At 40.1% G+C, this 15,862-nt stretch overlaps 1 protein-coding gene and 1 long non-coding RNA gene across 7 annotated transcripts in view; one reads left to right on the top strand and one right to left on the bottom strand.

The window, feature by feature from the left end:
* LOC137155430 (uncharacterized) overlaps positions 1-9,272 on the top strand; it is a 31,923-nt gene extending 22,651 nt beyond the window's left edge. The window contains exons 2-3 of the long non-coding RNA XR_010920458.1: positions 3,931-4,123; positions 8,768-9,272. This is a non-coding gene — a long non-coding RNA (uncharacterized lncRNA). The remainder of the gene's footprint in view (positions 1-3,930; positions 4,124-8,767) is intronic.
* On the bottom strand, positions 5,901-15,829 carry RWDD4 (RWD domain containing 4). Of its 6 annotated transcripts, none has more exons than XM_067551687.1 (8): positions 15,567-15,829; positions 13,696-13,776; positions 11,429-11,538; positions 11,180-11,324; positions 9,127-9,244; positions 8,829-8,941; positions 8,465-8,670; positions 5,901-7,070 (listed from the first exon to the last, which is right to left on the bottom strand). In XM_067551687.1, the coding sequence occupies exons 1-6, from the start codon at positions 15,723-15,725 to the stop codon at positions 8,922-8,924; spliced, it is 633 nt and encodes a 210-aa protein (XP_067407788.1). In that variant the 5' UTR covers positions 15,726-15,829; the 3' UTR covers positions 5,901-7,070; positions 8,465-8,670; positions 8,829-8,921. The 6 variants fall into 6 exon arrangements, with proteins under 6 accessions (XP_067407788.1, XP_067407789.1, XP_067407787.1 ...); XM_067551688.1 differs by lacking the exon at positions 8,829-8,941 and adding an exon at positions 13,349-13,571 and having other exon boundaries at positions 15,567-15,825; XM_067551686.1 differs by having other exon boundaries at positions 8,829-9,244; positions 15,567-15,828.
* Positions 15,830-15,862: the final 33 nt, after the last annotated feature.

Below are 15,862 nucleotides of genomic sequence, written 5' to 3'. Positions count from 1 at the left end.
GTAACTGTGGCTCTTTGATATGGGGACAACATATGCATTTCGCTCTTGGTGCACATGTGGCTTATGTATATGCCACCAAATTAATTGGGCCAAGAGTGTCCCTGGGGGGCAGAAGGATAGCTAGGGGGAAGCACAGTCCCGAAGTGGAATCCATATGGACAATCTCTCTCTCAAAGAACACACAGTTAAAGTGAGTCTGTTTCCTTCTAGGGGCTGAACCACATGGAGGATTGAGTCCACTATGGAATCTGACCTAATAGAGCTGGATCTTTCTTTACTTGAGCAGTAGAGGATCAGGCTTTTAGATCCAGAGGTCCCAGGTCCAGTCCCCATTGCTGACAACTCAGGGGCATTACATTGCATAGAGATTAGCTGCAACATTCAGAACCAAACCTTGATTTAATCTCTTATAGGAATATGACTGCTGGCCTCCCTTAAATCTCACAGGAAACAGCAGAATTTTAGATCTAAATTTAAAGTGAAAAGCAGTATCCCTGGTTACTGGGAACTCATTAAACCAGCGTACTGAGACTCTATATTGAAGTACACAACTACAAGCATCACTTATGACTGTACTGCTTGAGTATCCTCATAGCACTGGCCAGACTTCTATTCCAGCATGTACTGAGCTTGGTGCAAACCATAGTCCTATGTTAGGACACAAGTAACTGGGACCAGTATCTTTTTTACTTGTTCCAAAATCCTTGTCAAAAATTTATCCCAAGGTATTGTCTTGTCAATTGATAGCGTGTACATTTCCCAAATGAGGCTTCTGAATTGGCCTCTTTGAGCATTTACTGCAAACATACATACAAATTAGATCTCAGGTCTGCTTGTATCACAAGCAGCTCATCGTGATGCTGAATTTTTTTAAACAATAAAATAATGGAAATATGATCTTGGAATTGCCGAAAATCAAAAGTGTACAGAAGTACAAGGAATACAACACAATGTTTCTAATTTAAAATAATACCTTTTTGACTCTTGCAAACCAATTGTCATTTCTGCTCATCAAGCCATTGCAGCACTCTTGCAAAAGATCTGTTTTGAGGTTTCTCCCTCCAGCGAAGTCTGCTGTAGATGTTCTCGGCATAGATTCTATACTCTGAACTTTCTTTCAACTGGTATTTCTTTCAAGGAGAAGTAAAGAGGTCACACAGGTTCATTAATTTACTAGAATCTGTGTCAATATTTACAAAACACACACATTAATTACAACATTTAGTTGTGTACTGGAGATAAGTGACTATTTGCAGTGTTTATTGTTCTTAGAAAATCTAAACTGTTTTGAAAAAATTATTTTTTAAAAAAAGTGAAATTCAGTATTTGTAAAATGTGCTACCCTCTTTACTTGATGTGGTACTTGCCCTGAGGGACTATATTCAACCCAATTCTATAAACAACCTCATTCACTACATGACCCTAGTTCATTTGCCTTGCACCATCCATCCTTCGCACAGAATGAGGCAGGAATCCTGTGGGGGAAGGGGAAAAATAGTATGTGATCATATAATCAAAGACTATCACAAGGCACCTGCACAAGAGGGCAACCTTCATTCTGGCATTTCCTAACTTCTGAGTGACTGACATTGCAACCTTAGCAATATTTTAACTTAGATTTTTTTTTTTTTTTTTGGTAGAATTATATGGGATGTTATAACGAAAAGATATAGGATGGGGGGGAAGTTACAAACAAAATCATGGTGGATAGCAGCAGTAGTTTAGCGGAAGACTTGTAGTACTCTTGTGCCAATATTCATTGGAGAAAAAAATAAAACTGATCTTGTGAGGCAGCTGCAGAGTCCATTGACTTTAACATTAGATTTTCACAAGTGGGTTATGTTCCCCTTTGTGATGATAATACCTCTTCAAGGTCAAGGGAAAAACAATCGTCCAATTAGTAGAGAGTAAATGGCTCCCTATCCTGGAGACTGTATCTCACTAGATGAAAATGTTTTTTCTCATTCTCATTTTCCTTGCAGGAAATCATAAAAATGTATTATTGACACAAAGATACTTATTTCATTTAAACTAAAAGTCTACCCTTGAAAGTGAGTCTCTAAGATGTATCATAGGGTTTGTTTTTCAATGACACCATATCAAATAAGTGGCTTATGAGAAAAAGATGATGCAATCTGAATGATTATTCTGCAAACTCATCCTGGGTTCTGAAAGTCATGTTGAACTCTTCACTGATAATTACCAATAATTGAGACCACAGACAAAATTATGCCCTCAGACACCTGCACAATCCTATTAGTCTCCAATAAGGGTGTGCAGTTATAATTTGGCCTGCTGTCTCTGCTATTGCTACCCTATCTGCTAATGCTGTGACCTTATCAGGCATCACAATCCAAGCTGCTTGGGATCCATAACCCAGGGGAGAGAGATCCAAACCTGTCCAGAAAATTGGGGATTGGACAAATTTGTCCATCAAGCACTTAAATCACACATGCTACCACCATAGATGCTCCAATACTATGGTGATGGGCAGCAACATATAGCCATAAAGTATATGGGGGGGTGGAGGAAACCCTTTGAATTATACAAATAGCATCTGAGCCAATCACTGACTGGATTTAGACAGTCATGTGACCTGTTCAGCCATTTTTTGGGCCATTCCTCACTCTGCTCTGGGCACTGGTACAGTGTGGAAGCAGTTTGTTGTTTGTCATTTGTCATTCTCATTAAATCTCTTAACATGCTTACCAGTGTCCCAGCCCAAATGAATGCTCCCTAGATCTGCTGTTGTGGGGTTTAGAGAGTGTATTGCTGAGTGTAGGAGACTACATTTTCAAACTGGGAAACCAACAGCCAGGACAGAGACTGTTTTGGTGGGGACAGGAAGGCCAGCACAAGAGTGTTTGCAACAGGGAGAAAGCAGTGTAAAGGGTGCCCACTTGTCCTTATGCAGCTATCTAACACCCAAACCTCCCTTCACCACAAATCCTCTCCCATTTCAAAATAAAGCTGAAGCCATGCTATATAGCAAAGGAATAGTAGAATGGTAGGAAACAGTCTCTACCCTTCAGTCTTTTGTTCCAGCGTCATCACTGAATTTCCAGCTTTGGAGCTGGAGGCCCAGCTTTTATTTTAAGATTCTGAAGCAATGCAGATTTTTTTTTTCTTGTACTGCTTCCAAGTGCTATGCTATATTCTATGCATTTGTCTTTCGCTCATTTTCTACTCTCATCTTCTCTAATGCTCCCTTTCTTCCATCCCTAATTCTCACCTTTCCAATATTTAGCTATTTAACATTTATACGCTTTACAGGCTGTACAAATATCGCTTCCTCACTCTCTCTGCTACTCCCATTCATTCTGTCTCATTGTTTCAGGCCTGGTCTAAACTTGAAATTTAGATTGACATAGCTACATGGCTCAGAGGTGTGGAAAAACCCACAGCTCTTCGTGCTGTAGTTATGCCAACCTAACCTCCAGTGTAGACACAGCTAGGCTGATGAAAGAATGCTTCTGTTGACCTAGTGCCTGCTTCTGGAAGTGTCTAAGCTATGGCACTACACGGTTGTAGTTGTGCCCCTGTAGTGCACACATGGCCTCAGTCCTTTCCACACCTGGCCGCGTATTGTTTCCCATTCTCCTGTGTCTCACCAAATGCTAATGTGAGAAGCATGGCCACATGTGGTGGTGTTGCAGCTGAGTTCCTGCAGACTTGCCAGTAACACTACTAGTACCTGAAATCAGAGTAAGTCTCTGACTCCATGTGAATTTGACTAATCTAGAAAAGGGAGGGCAGGAGGGTAGTAACACGTGACAGGTCTTCCAGCGATGGTAATACTTTGCAAGGTATATGCACTTAGTCATGCGGCTGTACAGTTTTTCCAGTTCTGCTTCTTGGCTGCTAGTGCAGGTACCTTGGCTGTACAGTTTACAAAAATCCAGGACAAAACATTGCTTATCTAACTGACAGGAACACTTGGACAGATCTGGAAAAAGTGGATGTTCTGGATTTGTCAAGATGCAACCACCCTAAAGCAAAGGCTATACATGAGCTGTGCTGATCCCTGCTGCTATGGAGAGCCTGGGAATCACACTACCTAGCAATGAGGCACGTGATGAAGTAAGAAAAAGGGACCACAGAATGTGGCAGAGAAGAAAAAAAGGTACCCGATGCTTAGATGTCTTGCTTATTTTTCTAGTTAGAAAATATAGTAGTTTTAATTTATATAGCTGTTCAAAGTTTGTGCGTCAGCTAAAATAATTTGACATAGTACTTTGGGATAAATGGGATTATTCTAAGCGTTTATCATGGACAAAGGTGGCTCACCAAGCAAATCACCGAAGTATGGATGCATGTTTTAGTGTTCAGAAAACAATTTTCATTTGGAGTATTTTTTCTCTAACTCATACAAATGTGGTACTTACAGAACACTAACCTTTCCACCCAAGAGAGTATCTATCAATTTCTCCCAGAGAAACCACAAAGTGTTCAGGGCTGAATTGTTCCTTATCCAGACTACTGTCTTGGGGACAAGCCTGCTACATCTTCTAAATCAGTAGATATAGAACAGAGCTAAAAGGTAGGCTGTTTTGCAGCAGCAGATCACCTTGGGGTCTGAAGTGCCAGGATAACTGCGGAACAGCACCCACGCTAGAAGTCAGCACAGGCAGCTGATGATCAGGCTGTTCAAAAGCCTCATACATTTACTTGTCTTTCTGAGCAATAGGAAAGGGGCTGCTGGTGGTTTCTGTTTTGTTCCCCCCCCCACTGATCTATTCAGATTGTCATGGCAACTAAATTCATACACCAAGAAAGCCAGTAGGGAGCTTTTGAATAGAAAAAGCCCAACACCTTCTGAGGCTGGGAGAGATTAAAGCTGCAGTATTTTTTCCTCCCCTGGAAGAAATACACCAGCCCACCTAAGAGACTTTCTAAGATTTTATTGCCTTCCTTGTGTTATCTTGATTTCTTATACAAAAGTACTTTTAGTTTAAGAGGCCAACCCATATGCTTGCAGTTGTAAATATCTAGTTTATCAAACATTCAGCTTTCTCCAGATCATGTAATATCAAGTGATTGTTAATTTTTGGTAAATGTGGTCAAAGCTGAAACAACACATTTTCTCATTATTAAAATTCTATCAAACTAATGCTTGGTGGTTCCTTTAAGAGCCTGCACATTCAAATTCTGTTCACTTTTGGTTTACACTGACCTATATCATCCCAATAAGAAGTGCACACCTAATTCATTAGTTGAACAGGAACTTGTTAGATCCCAGTTTTATAGCTCTTCTGGACCCCTTCTCTTCAGAAGAGCTTGTAAGCACGCAATGATGCACTTTCTGCAGACTTTTCTTCTGCAGACTTAATGGTGTTTCATACCACTACTTTTTCAGAAGAAAAAACAGCTGTAATTTTGAAGTGAATTTAATATCCCTCCCCCACTCCCAGGAGGGTGTAAGTATCTTGTTGGAACTGGCAACTGCATTCCTGTTAGAATCCCTCTAGTGGTATATCAATAGCCTACTTTCCAATAATCAAACAAGCCCATTGGCTGAAACTAAAGATAGTAGAGGCATGACTCAGCACAAGTCTTCCAAGGGCAATCAGTCTGTGCCCTTAACACCACTTTCTTCACTAAATGTCATGCATATTACTTTTTCAAATGAACTGTATGGTTGCTGCATGCATACTTTCTAAGCATGATACACAGCTCAGCAGATGCGTATCTGATTGCTGCACATCCAAACGTGTGACTGAGTCCTCAATAAGGAAATTGCAACAGTTATCCTGAAAAGTATACAATGCACATACTGAAGCAAAAAGGATTCTCTTGACAACTTTAATAATTCTTTTCTTCATAATGGGAGAAATTTGATGCAAACCTAAATATACTACTATATGCACAAAAAAGCATTATGGAAGAAACTTCACACTGTGGCAGATATATAGGTATTTATTAAGATCAAAATCTCATAATAAAATTAAATGACATTAAGGCATTTTGTATTCAGTTACTGTTTATACAGTAAAGAGGATTTTTTTGATACAGGACAGCAAACCTGTGCAAAAAACGTTTTCCCAACACTTGAGAGAGTGGTTACTTTTTGCCAGCATCCTGTAATTTACACAATAAAATCCTCATGGTAAGCCACTGATTATCCAATGGAAAAAGCCACCAAAACATAACATTCAGAAATTCACTATCAGAGCAAAAGAGCTCTACACACACCCTGGCCTCCTGTAAAGAGACATGAGCCTGCAACACACACTGGTATTGTAACCACTTGTTCTTTTACTTTGAATTTGTCTAGACTAGGGTGTGTGGTCTTTTTTGAACTAGCAATTACAAGAGTCATGTATTGCTACCTTCTCTACCCTTTTCTAGCTGAAACTTTGATCTAGTTGTTAGTCAAATTCACAGGAAGCCAGAAACTTGCTCTGATTTCAGGAAATGGTGTTATTGGCAAGCCTATAGGTACTCAGCTATATCACTATCCCATGCAGGAAGTTCAACTTGAGTTAAAACAGAACCAAAAGCTTCAGTCTAGACAAATCCTTTGATATACCTGTGTTCTCTTTCTGCATTTGTAGAGGAACAAATCAAGTGGCTTTGTTTAAAGGGAATATATTTTAATCAACTATACTGTCAAGTGATTAATCACTGTTAGTGTTTTTATTCCATTGGAATGAGAACTTCAGGAAATGCTCATAGTATCAGAGGAGTCACTGTAACAGAATTTTACTATATTCTTACTACAGAGTAAAACAATATAAATTAACACTGCATATCACTTTTTTCCCCCCATTATCAACAGTTAGAAACCAAAACAGGCTTTCTAAAAGTTCAATATAAACTAACACTTATGTCCTCCCTTTAAGTCAAATTTTTGTTTGTGAAGAAAAATGTAATACCAGAATAATCTCTGGATAAACATCTGTGGTCATTTTTAATAATTAAGAAATTGTCCATTTATAAAATGTTCTACTTTGACAACAGGAAAAAGCTATTCAGAGAAAGACGTTGACCCAAACTGCACTGTATTAAAAGGTGAAGTTTCCTTGTATCAAAGTCCATTATTCATCATCTTTAGAACCAGTTTTGCTCAACTATAAAAGACAAAGAAAAAAAAGTTGACTTATTGCATATTATGAATTAATAACTTATGCTAAATACAGGCATTTTGTTATTCATACAAACTCGACCTCATGCATCAAAAAGTTCAGATGACTCAAAAAACTAATCCTTTATAGCTTATACTTTTATGCTTCATTGTCTCCTGAACTTAAAACTCTGCTTTCCCATATTTTTATTAGTTATGTCCAAAAATAACATTGTACAGTTAGGCTTAGATCAAGTTTAAACTTTGTTAAAGAGATTACGTGAAGCTATTAATGTTTTCATTTAATAAGAAAAGGCTGATACTGGTCCACAAACACATCTGAGAGTCAAACAGATACTTCTTAAGATCTGCATCCCACACATTTCTGCAACAATCATCATGAGTGGATTATTTAGAGAGTTTAAACCTTGACAGTGCCCACTTACATTTAAATATCAAATGTGGTGGGCATTGCCCAGGTTTCTAACAGTTCTAGTCCTATCAGGAAAGTTCTTTGTAATCCAAGGCATCTGTTCTAAATAGCTACTTTTACTTCTGAAGCTCCCATACCAAACAAAAAATATTTTGTATCTCATTTGCTTCAGTTTTAACACTATTCTCAGATATGCTGACAATAGGTTACACCAGTATACAACCAAATATGTTTTGTTATGAAGTGGAACTTATTAAAAACAGCAATATCAATTTCTATTCTAATGACGGAAGAGATGGAGTGGAAACGGCAAATGGAGGAACTAAACAGATCAGTATTGTCTCATTGTTTCCTTGTACTCCCCATTTGTCTGTATCCATCTGTCTCTTGTCTTATAGATTGTCTTATAGATTGTAAACTGTTCTGTTAATGCAGTTCTTCCCACAGTGGGATCCTGATCAAGGACTACGGCTCCTATGTGCTATAGTAATACAAATTAATAATTAATAAGTGGGCAGGGGAAGAGTTATTTGTAGGGAGAGGAAAGCAGAGGGCGCAGAAGACAATGTGGAGCTGTTGCTTAGGAGAAATAGTTACTGTAGTGGCTTCTACTTATCCAAGGCCCTGTAAATCCTGGCTAAATCCCTATTACTTTTGCAACCTGTTGCCAATGGGAAGACAGCACATTCAGTGCTTTCTGGAATTCATAGCTCAATTACCTAAAAGTTCTCTCCTCAAAAAATGCATTTGAAATACTCAAAAGATGCATTCCTCCTTTAAACTCAAGATTTAAGACAGCTAATGCTTTTGCAGTAGATACATCTTAAGTTTCAGAAGAAATACGTATTTTTAAAGCCTTGTAAGAAATTATCCTTAGCATCTGTAGTGAAATGGGTAACAGTCACTAATTCTCACAGATTTTTTTCAATATTGTAAGAAAACAATTTCCAAAACTTGAAAATACTTACATGCTGGATGTATACAGAAATTAATCAGAGACCAGTCAAATCCGAAAGTTGTTAGGAAGAAAAGCAAAAAGGCAGGTTAAATATAATTTTTAGTTACACCTATGAAAAAACAAATATTCTTATGTAATAGTTTCACAGTTGTAACAGTCATATTACCTTAATTACATCCACCCAGTTCCATCCTCGAGGAAGTTCCCCTTTGTGATCTATCGGAGAAGCAGTGTTTACTTTCTGTTGTCAGATTAAAACAGCTAGACTCTAGCAAAATGTCATATCTTTAAGGTCTGAACTTTCATATTACAGGTTGGCCAACACAATATCCAACAAGTGAATGCATGGAAAACAAGAAACTCAAAGTACTAACTTGAGGCAGATGTAATGTGCAACTGTGCAAACTTCCCCACTCAGGAACTGAGGTCAATAAGCAGAGCTAACTGCCACGTCACTGCTACACCATTCAGCCGCATGAAGCAGAAACTGTCATTGGTGAAAAATTGTTTGATAGTTTTATGAGCAAAACGAGAAGACTGGGATGAGACCCAATTCATTCTCAACAGTGACCCAAGGTATATCTGAATTTATGTCTTGGAAGGCACAAAACTAGCCCTAACCCTGCACCATTTCCTCAAGTCTGGAAAAGGAGTAGGCTATATTGAACAAACCTGTTTTGTCTGCTAGCTTTCGTTTCTGGGTTTTGGACAACTGTTCCTTTTTGTCTTTTTTCTTACTTGATGGGGCTATTTCAGGAGTTCCAACTGAGATGTTATTGCCTACAGATGTCTGCAAAGAATAAAAAGTATAATTTAAATGTCTCACCCTCTAACAGTGACTGAACGGGCAACTGATATTGCCTGATGGGCAAACTACACGTTGATCTGATTTTGAAACATCCCAAATGTTTAATTACATTAGTACTGAAAAATGTCTGTGCCTTATTATACAACAACCATGATCCTCATTATCAGTAGTTTAAAAGTAGTACTATATACTACTACTGTGCTCACTGTGACAGTTAAACTAATTACATCCATAACCCCGGCAATTGCTTATGCCCTGACTTCTGTTTTAGTGGGGATAGAAGTGGCCCCCAGTGTTGCCAGTACCACTCACCAACAAAAACAGTTTAAAAGATCAGTGAAATGAGTTAAAAGTGGGAATCTGACTCCCTGCATGCTCATGCAATTCTTTATTTACAGCAACGCTTAAGGATATGTGACCCGTATATGACCCGAATGACGTCACTTTTACTAAAAATAAGTGACAAAATCTTAACCTTAGCAATGCCACAAGGGCTATTTATAATGCTGCTTGTACAGTAGAGCCAAAACGGAAAGGTAGAGTCCACAGAAGGAACCTGCGTGATTCTAGCACTCAAAGACAGTGTGATTACACATGCACTTCCAAGGAAGGTTTCAGGAATGTGTTTGAGCAAATCACTCGTCACTTTAATCAAAGCTAAAATGCCAACTTCAAAGTCAAACATGAACCAGTTCTGCAAAAACTGTCTCTTCCCATCCCCACCATTAACAGTGTCAGTTTTTTTCCTAAATGAAAGCAGGTCTACACTTAAAATGCTGCACTGGTGCACCGACGCAGCACTTTAATGAAGACTCTCTGTTGATGGGAGAGAGTTCTTCAATTGGCATAGTTAATCCACCTCCCTGAGAGGCAGTAACTATGTCACTGGGAGAAGCTTGCCCTCTGACACAGCGCTGTCTACACTGAGGGTGAGGCTGATGTCATTATGTCAGTGGGGGAGTGGATTTTTCACACCCTGAGTGACAGTTATGCTGATTTAAGTCTGTAGTGTAGACCAGACCTTAAGAGTTTAAACTCTGTTAAATTCAAGGCTCTTGGGCTGCCTAAAAGTGTATTTACCACTCATCACGAAGAAAACAAACTGAGTAATGGAGCGTGAATTCCTATTTACACACACATAAAATCCTCAGATACAGTATAAGTACAAAAGCACTGTTTAGTTCCCATGCCCATTTGATCCTTGGCCTCTTTAGTAAGGTAGATAAAAGATTTGAATTACTTCCAGTTGGTGGTAGTTGTACTGACAATATTGACACTTGTCCTATAGGATTGAGCATGAGACCACAAACTCATACCTTCTGGCCACTACTAAAGTATGTTGATTTAAATCTAGCCATCTATCAGCTAAAGTTCAATATCTCATTACCAGTACCATTAGACACTAGTCCTTGACTCAAACTACCTACATTTAGCTTCTTGCTTTCCCAGGCCCTGTACAGAGAAAATCAACAGAGCCCCAGCCTTGATGCTTCTCTAATACGAAAGAGGATTAACAAGGAACGTGTAAAATTTGACTAGACTCCTCAAAACCCACTTCAGCTCTCATTAACTTTGTGTCTGCCATTGGCTGTGTCAGATTAGGGAGTCTTTCTAATCACTGTTTCTCTCATTTCTCTCCCAGAAACTTTTTGGTAAGGTGGCTGAACACCAAATAAACACACAGGTTACAGCCATAGAGCAGTGCTACATTTCCTTCCATCTACTTTTTTCTAGCCATTATCTTGGCGAATTAGCACATTGGCTTGCACCCCATAGACATGCTCCAGAAGTTTCTGTAGCAATGTGACAGGTTTAGATGTATAGTAACTAACCATTCTATTCCGTTTCTATTGTATAAAAATTCATAAAGAAATTTTATAAAACTAAAATAGATCAAAACCCAAGTTACAGACTTACCACAATATGAACAGGTTGATTTTCCATGAACAATTCTTTATTATCTTTGGCATATTCAAAAAGTGTATACGTCATGGCAGTTCCAAGATTAACTTCAACTTCTTCCATTAATTTATCTAATATATTTTGTTTTACAGCTAAAGATCTAGAAGAGATCATAAAATCCAATTACAGGCTCAAAAGAATTCAAGAATATTGTAAGAGAAAGTTCCTCTTTAGTTTTATATACGGTCTAACTGAAATACTTACATGGTGTTGTTGAAGAAAGCATTCATGGATATGACTGGAGCTGTCTGTGGGTATGTTTCTGGCCATGAAATTTCTATTAGGAAGGCTCTGGGATCACCATTTTCACCTATCTGAAAGGAGATGAAACACTTTAAAATGGGAAGCCTTAGTCGGTTATCAAACCTTAGAAACAAGGTGGGTGAAGTATTATCTTTTATTGGACCAACTTCTGTTGATGAGAGAAGATTTTGACCTACCCAGAGCTCTTAGATCTGAGAGGAAGAGCTTCTGTGTAGATCAAAAGCCTAACTGTGAGCCTGGTGCAGGGCTCAATTTCACAGGTGGGAGCCTATCAGCAGTGAAACTGAGCCCCAATCAGGTTCACAGCTGGGACTGTGGGGGGAGGGAGGTGGGTGCCTCACAGTTGTGAGCCCACAACCAGATGAAAGGGCTTGGGAGGAGGAGGATTAGCTCACATCTGAGAGTCCTGTGCCTACAGCTGAGGCTGTCAGGCTCCAGCTGACAGTTTCCCACAATGCCCCACTTCCATTGGTGGAAGTGGTCCTGCTGAGGACATGCAGCACCAACAGAAGGAGCAAGTGTGGACCTGAATTATTGCTTTAATTACTCTGGTGGCTGTACGCTGACTTAATTTTGTAGTCTAGACAAGACTAAGAAGGAAAAGAGGTACAATGGTTTATGAGCTGCTGTTAGAAAAGCACTGGCTGGATGTGGCCGAGTAAATCTACTCTGGAAAAAGTCAACTAGCCACAATCTTCATGGAAGTGTAGCCCACAAATTGAGCAGCAGTGTTCTAAATGCTGCATGTTGCCACTATTTCAGAAATCTTTGTCATGTCATCTTTTGGTCTTATTTTATAGCTAACTAATCAATGTGCTGTATGCTAATTAGGCTCAGGAGAATGGCAGACTAATCCTTTCAACTCCATTCCACTGACTTTCTACCTAATGACAGTATCACCAAATCTGATGCTGTCAGATGTATTATTCTTCCATTCACCAAGGATTGGTTTTCTTTGCCTTTCAGTAAAGATTCAGCAATATTATTGCATTCACTTGACAGTTCCACTTGTTAAAGTTACATGATGCTATTTTAAGATTCTCTTTGAAACTTTTCTGATCTATTTTAAATATACCTTGTGTGTCTATGATAATAATTAGTTAAGGACCCAAATATGCAAACACTTACAAATGTAAGTTACTTAACTCTTGTGAGAAAAAGTCAGGAGGACTATTCTTGTGAGTAAAATGAAGGAATTCTATGTTGGCAGGATTGGAGCATAAGTTATTTACTTAGTCCCTCTCTAGTAGGTCCCTACAAGTTCAATTACAGTTGCTCATGTTTTTTCATGACAAGTTTTATTTTACTTGTTCTCCTACTACTACGATAATTGCTATTGTAATGCTTGCTTCTGTTCAAAGAGGTAACTTTCATTACATTTAAGTTTCTCATGACAAGTTGTTTTGAAATTATGTAAAATGGAAGCTACAGCCTTTATTGCTAAGAAGGTGACTATCCCTCTGTTTCAAGAAAATGTTTTGTAATGAACTTCTGGGGAGAAATTTTGCACCAAAAAATTAAAAATTCTGCATATTTTGTCAAAATACAATCACACCAGTTTCAATTATTTTGGTAATTTATTTCAAAATACCTGTATTGTTACAGACAACAAAAAGATTCCTCCAGGAGTAGAAAGGTAAAGGAAACTCCGACAACCCAGTTCCTGTTTCTCTGTTATGCTTCTCTTGGGCCCATCAGTCTGGGTATGTCACACATGCCAGCTGGGCACATCTTGAAGGAAAACTCTGCCCCTCCTGTCTCAGACACCCTTGTCACCCCTTAGGCGCAGCCTGGCCCAGATACTTGCACTCCTTACCCCAGAACCCAGCCGCAGGGAATCCTCCCAGCCCAGAAACTCACACCTCCTACTGCCCAGGGATCCAGAGAGATAAACAGCCTGATGCAGAGTTCCAGGCTTGTATGGAGTTTCCTGCATGCCACCATCTCCTTTCAGGACAGGCTGGGAACTGCAGCTGCCAGGAACCCTCCAGATCTCCTTTCCTCCTCCCTATCCCCTACTGTCCGGTATTTGCAAGCTGGAGAGCTGGGCTCTGCTGGGTCCAATGGCTCTGCAACACCAATTCTGCAGGGAAAATGAAATTCTGCATTGTGCAGTGGTACAGAATTCCCCCAGGAGCAGTAATGGACAATGTGCAGAATAACCATAAATGAATATTACATCTAATTAAAGCTTCATGTAGTCTTACCCTATACTGAAAGGAAACAGGACTAATTTCTCTAAAACACTCATCTCCTTCATAAATTGAACGTAATGCTTCTAGCTCCATCTGAAAAGAACAAAGAGGAAAAGGTTAGCAATTTCGATCTGATACTGAACTTAAACTCTGTTAAGAACTTTGTAAGAACAGATGAGTGTCAGCATAATATACAGAAATCCACATTTTCTGTTTCTCTTTTTTAAAAAAATTAAAATTTAGGAAATAATTGGTCTAGATATTATCTTATAGACGCACCAGACAATCCTATTTTAGGTTTGTAGAATGCAAGTTCAAAAAACCTGGCCTACCAGGCTGAATTAAGTTTACCTTCTACTACCTCACTCCCCTTTTTGCCATATTTTACTGAACTCCAGAAGACAGGTTTTTTTAAATTAAATGTCCAATATGAAAATACCAAACATCTGTTTAAAGAACGTTTCCAGCCTCCCCATATGGCTTTTTGTAAAACTACAGCAAAGGGATTTCATAAGTGAGAAGGGTCCAGAATATCTATTAATCCCGTAATAACTATCACAATGACTTTCTGCATGGTGTTTGCTGTTAATAGAATCCAACACGCTGCTGGCTGAATACAATTATTAAAATATTGTAAAGAATTTATCAAATACAAAGATAACTAATATAGGATTATGCCATCCAAGAAACAATTGGATTGATGTAGCATTCACTTAAACTTTAAATGCTCCATAGCGGACCAAATGTCTTTTCATATAAAAGAGTAAGGAAAAATTGCATGCCATAAGTTTTTGGACCTCAAGTATCAGACCAGCTGGCTTACTTTTTGTGGAGCTTATTAGCTCCTGGCTCTGGCCAAAACTTTGGCATTAGATAGGTGTGATTTCTGCTAACTTTATTTATTTAGCATCATCTACCCAAATACTTCCAAGTTAGGTTTATTTGGATTAAAAAAACACTTAAGTTTTGCAAAAGCTTGTTTTTAAATGCATATACACCTCCATTTTGGGCAAAATTTGGCACTTCTGACATATGTATCCTTTGTCAAAGTCAAAAGTTTAGGTACTTTAAGACCCATTTTCAAAGGTGAGTTATGCATTTAGATTATTGAGATTTAGGCTGCTAAGTGCTGAAATCACTTTTGAAAATTCTACCTGGAAGTTCTTTTAAGTAAGAGTTACAACCATAATTAATGCAGAACAGAGAGTCAGAGAAATTACAAAGTAAGGGCAAGGGGCAACAGATGTTTTTAAACCCGAGATCTGAAACATTAACTAGAAAAGCAACATGAGCAAATGACAACAATAGTGATTGATCACAGACGGACAGTCTGAGCCAACCTTGAACCTCCTGGCTTCACATTCTACCGTCTTCCCCCCCGCCCCCCCCAGTTTCTGTACCTATACACGTCGACGCTACTATTAGCATTCCTTTATAAGGACGTTTCTTCCCCTCCTGTTGCAGATCGAACCCTGCAAATGTACGCTTGGCCCTAGGGTTGAGAGCTGGCAACTGACTTGTTACTCTTGGTCTTTCCTACAGCTGGGCCGGGCTGGGTTCTCTGGCCGCCCCCCCTCCCCCAGGCTCAGTGGTAGCCATGGGCTCTGGGCCCCCGGAAGCGACCCCACGTGTGTTCCAGAGAGGTTCCAGGTGGGCGCCGCTGGAGAGCGGAAGCGCGCTGCTCCTGCGCCTGCCTCACAGGTTCTCGCCCAGCCAACGGCCTCAAGCGGAGCCAGCCCCTCCCCCGCTGAGCCGCACCACCCCCCCCGGGTCTCCTACGCCGCGCGCCTAACCCCGCCGCCCGCCGACGTCTGGAGAAGGGGGGCCCGCGCCGCCCATTACAACCACAACCCGGCGTCAGGGAGGCAGAGTCGGTATCTCACCTCCTGGTCCTCGTTCGCCGCCATGGCCGGGGGAGCAGCCCCCGCCTCTCCCGCTCCCTGCCTCGGCCGGGCTGCTCTTGTCACAGGCCGCAGCAGCCGGTACCGGGGTCCCGTGACCAGGAAGGATGGAACCACACGCGGCAACGCCTGAGCGCGCATGCGCAGCAGAGCAGCAGCAACAGACACCTCAGGTCCCGGAGGACTCCATTAGTTTCCCCTCCCTCACTATTCGTAATGCCAATCCCTGGCCTGCGCTGCTGCTGTGTTGATCCCCTATCTCTCTCCCTGATTGGGCT

Source organism: Emydura macquarii, unplaced genomic scaffold, assembly GCF_026122565.2.
Source record: "Emydura macquarii macquarii isolate MOO-44397 ecotype Brisbane River unplaced genomic scaffold, CSIRO-AGI_Emac_v2 contig_1363, whole genome shotgun sequence".
Classification (NCBI taxonomy): Eukaryota; Metazoa; Chordata; order Testudines; family Chelidae; genus Emydura; species Emydura macquarii.
The sequence above is the reverse complement of the archived record's forward strand: the minus strand, read 5'-3'. Positions and strand labels throughout refer to the sequence as shown.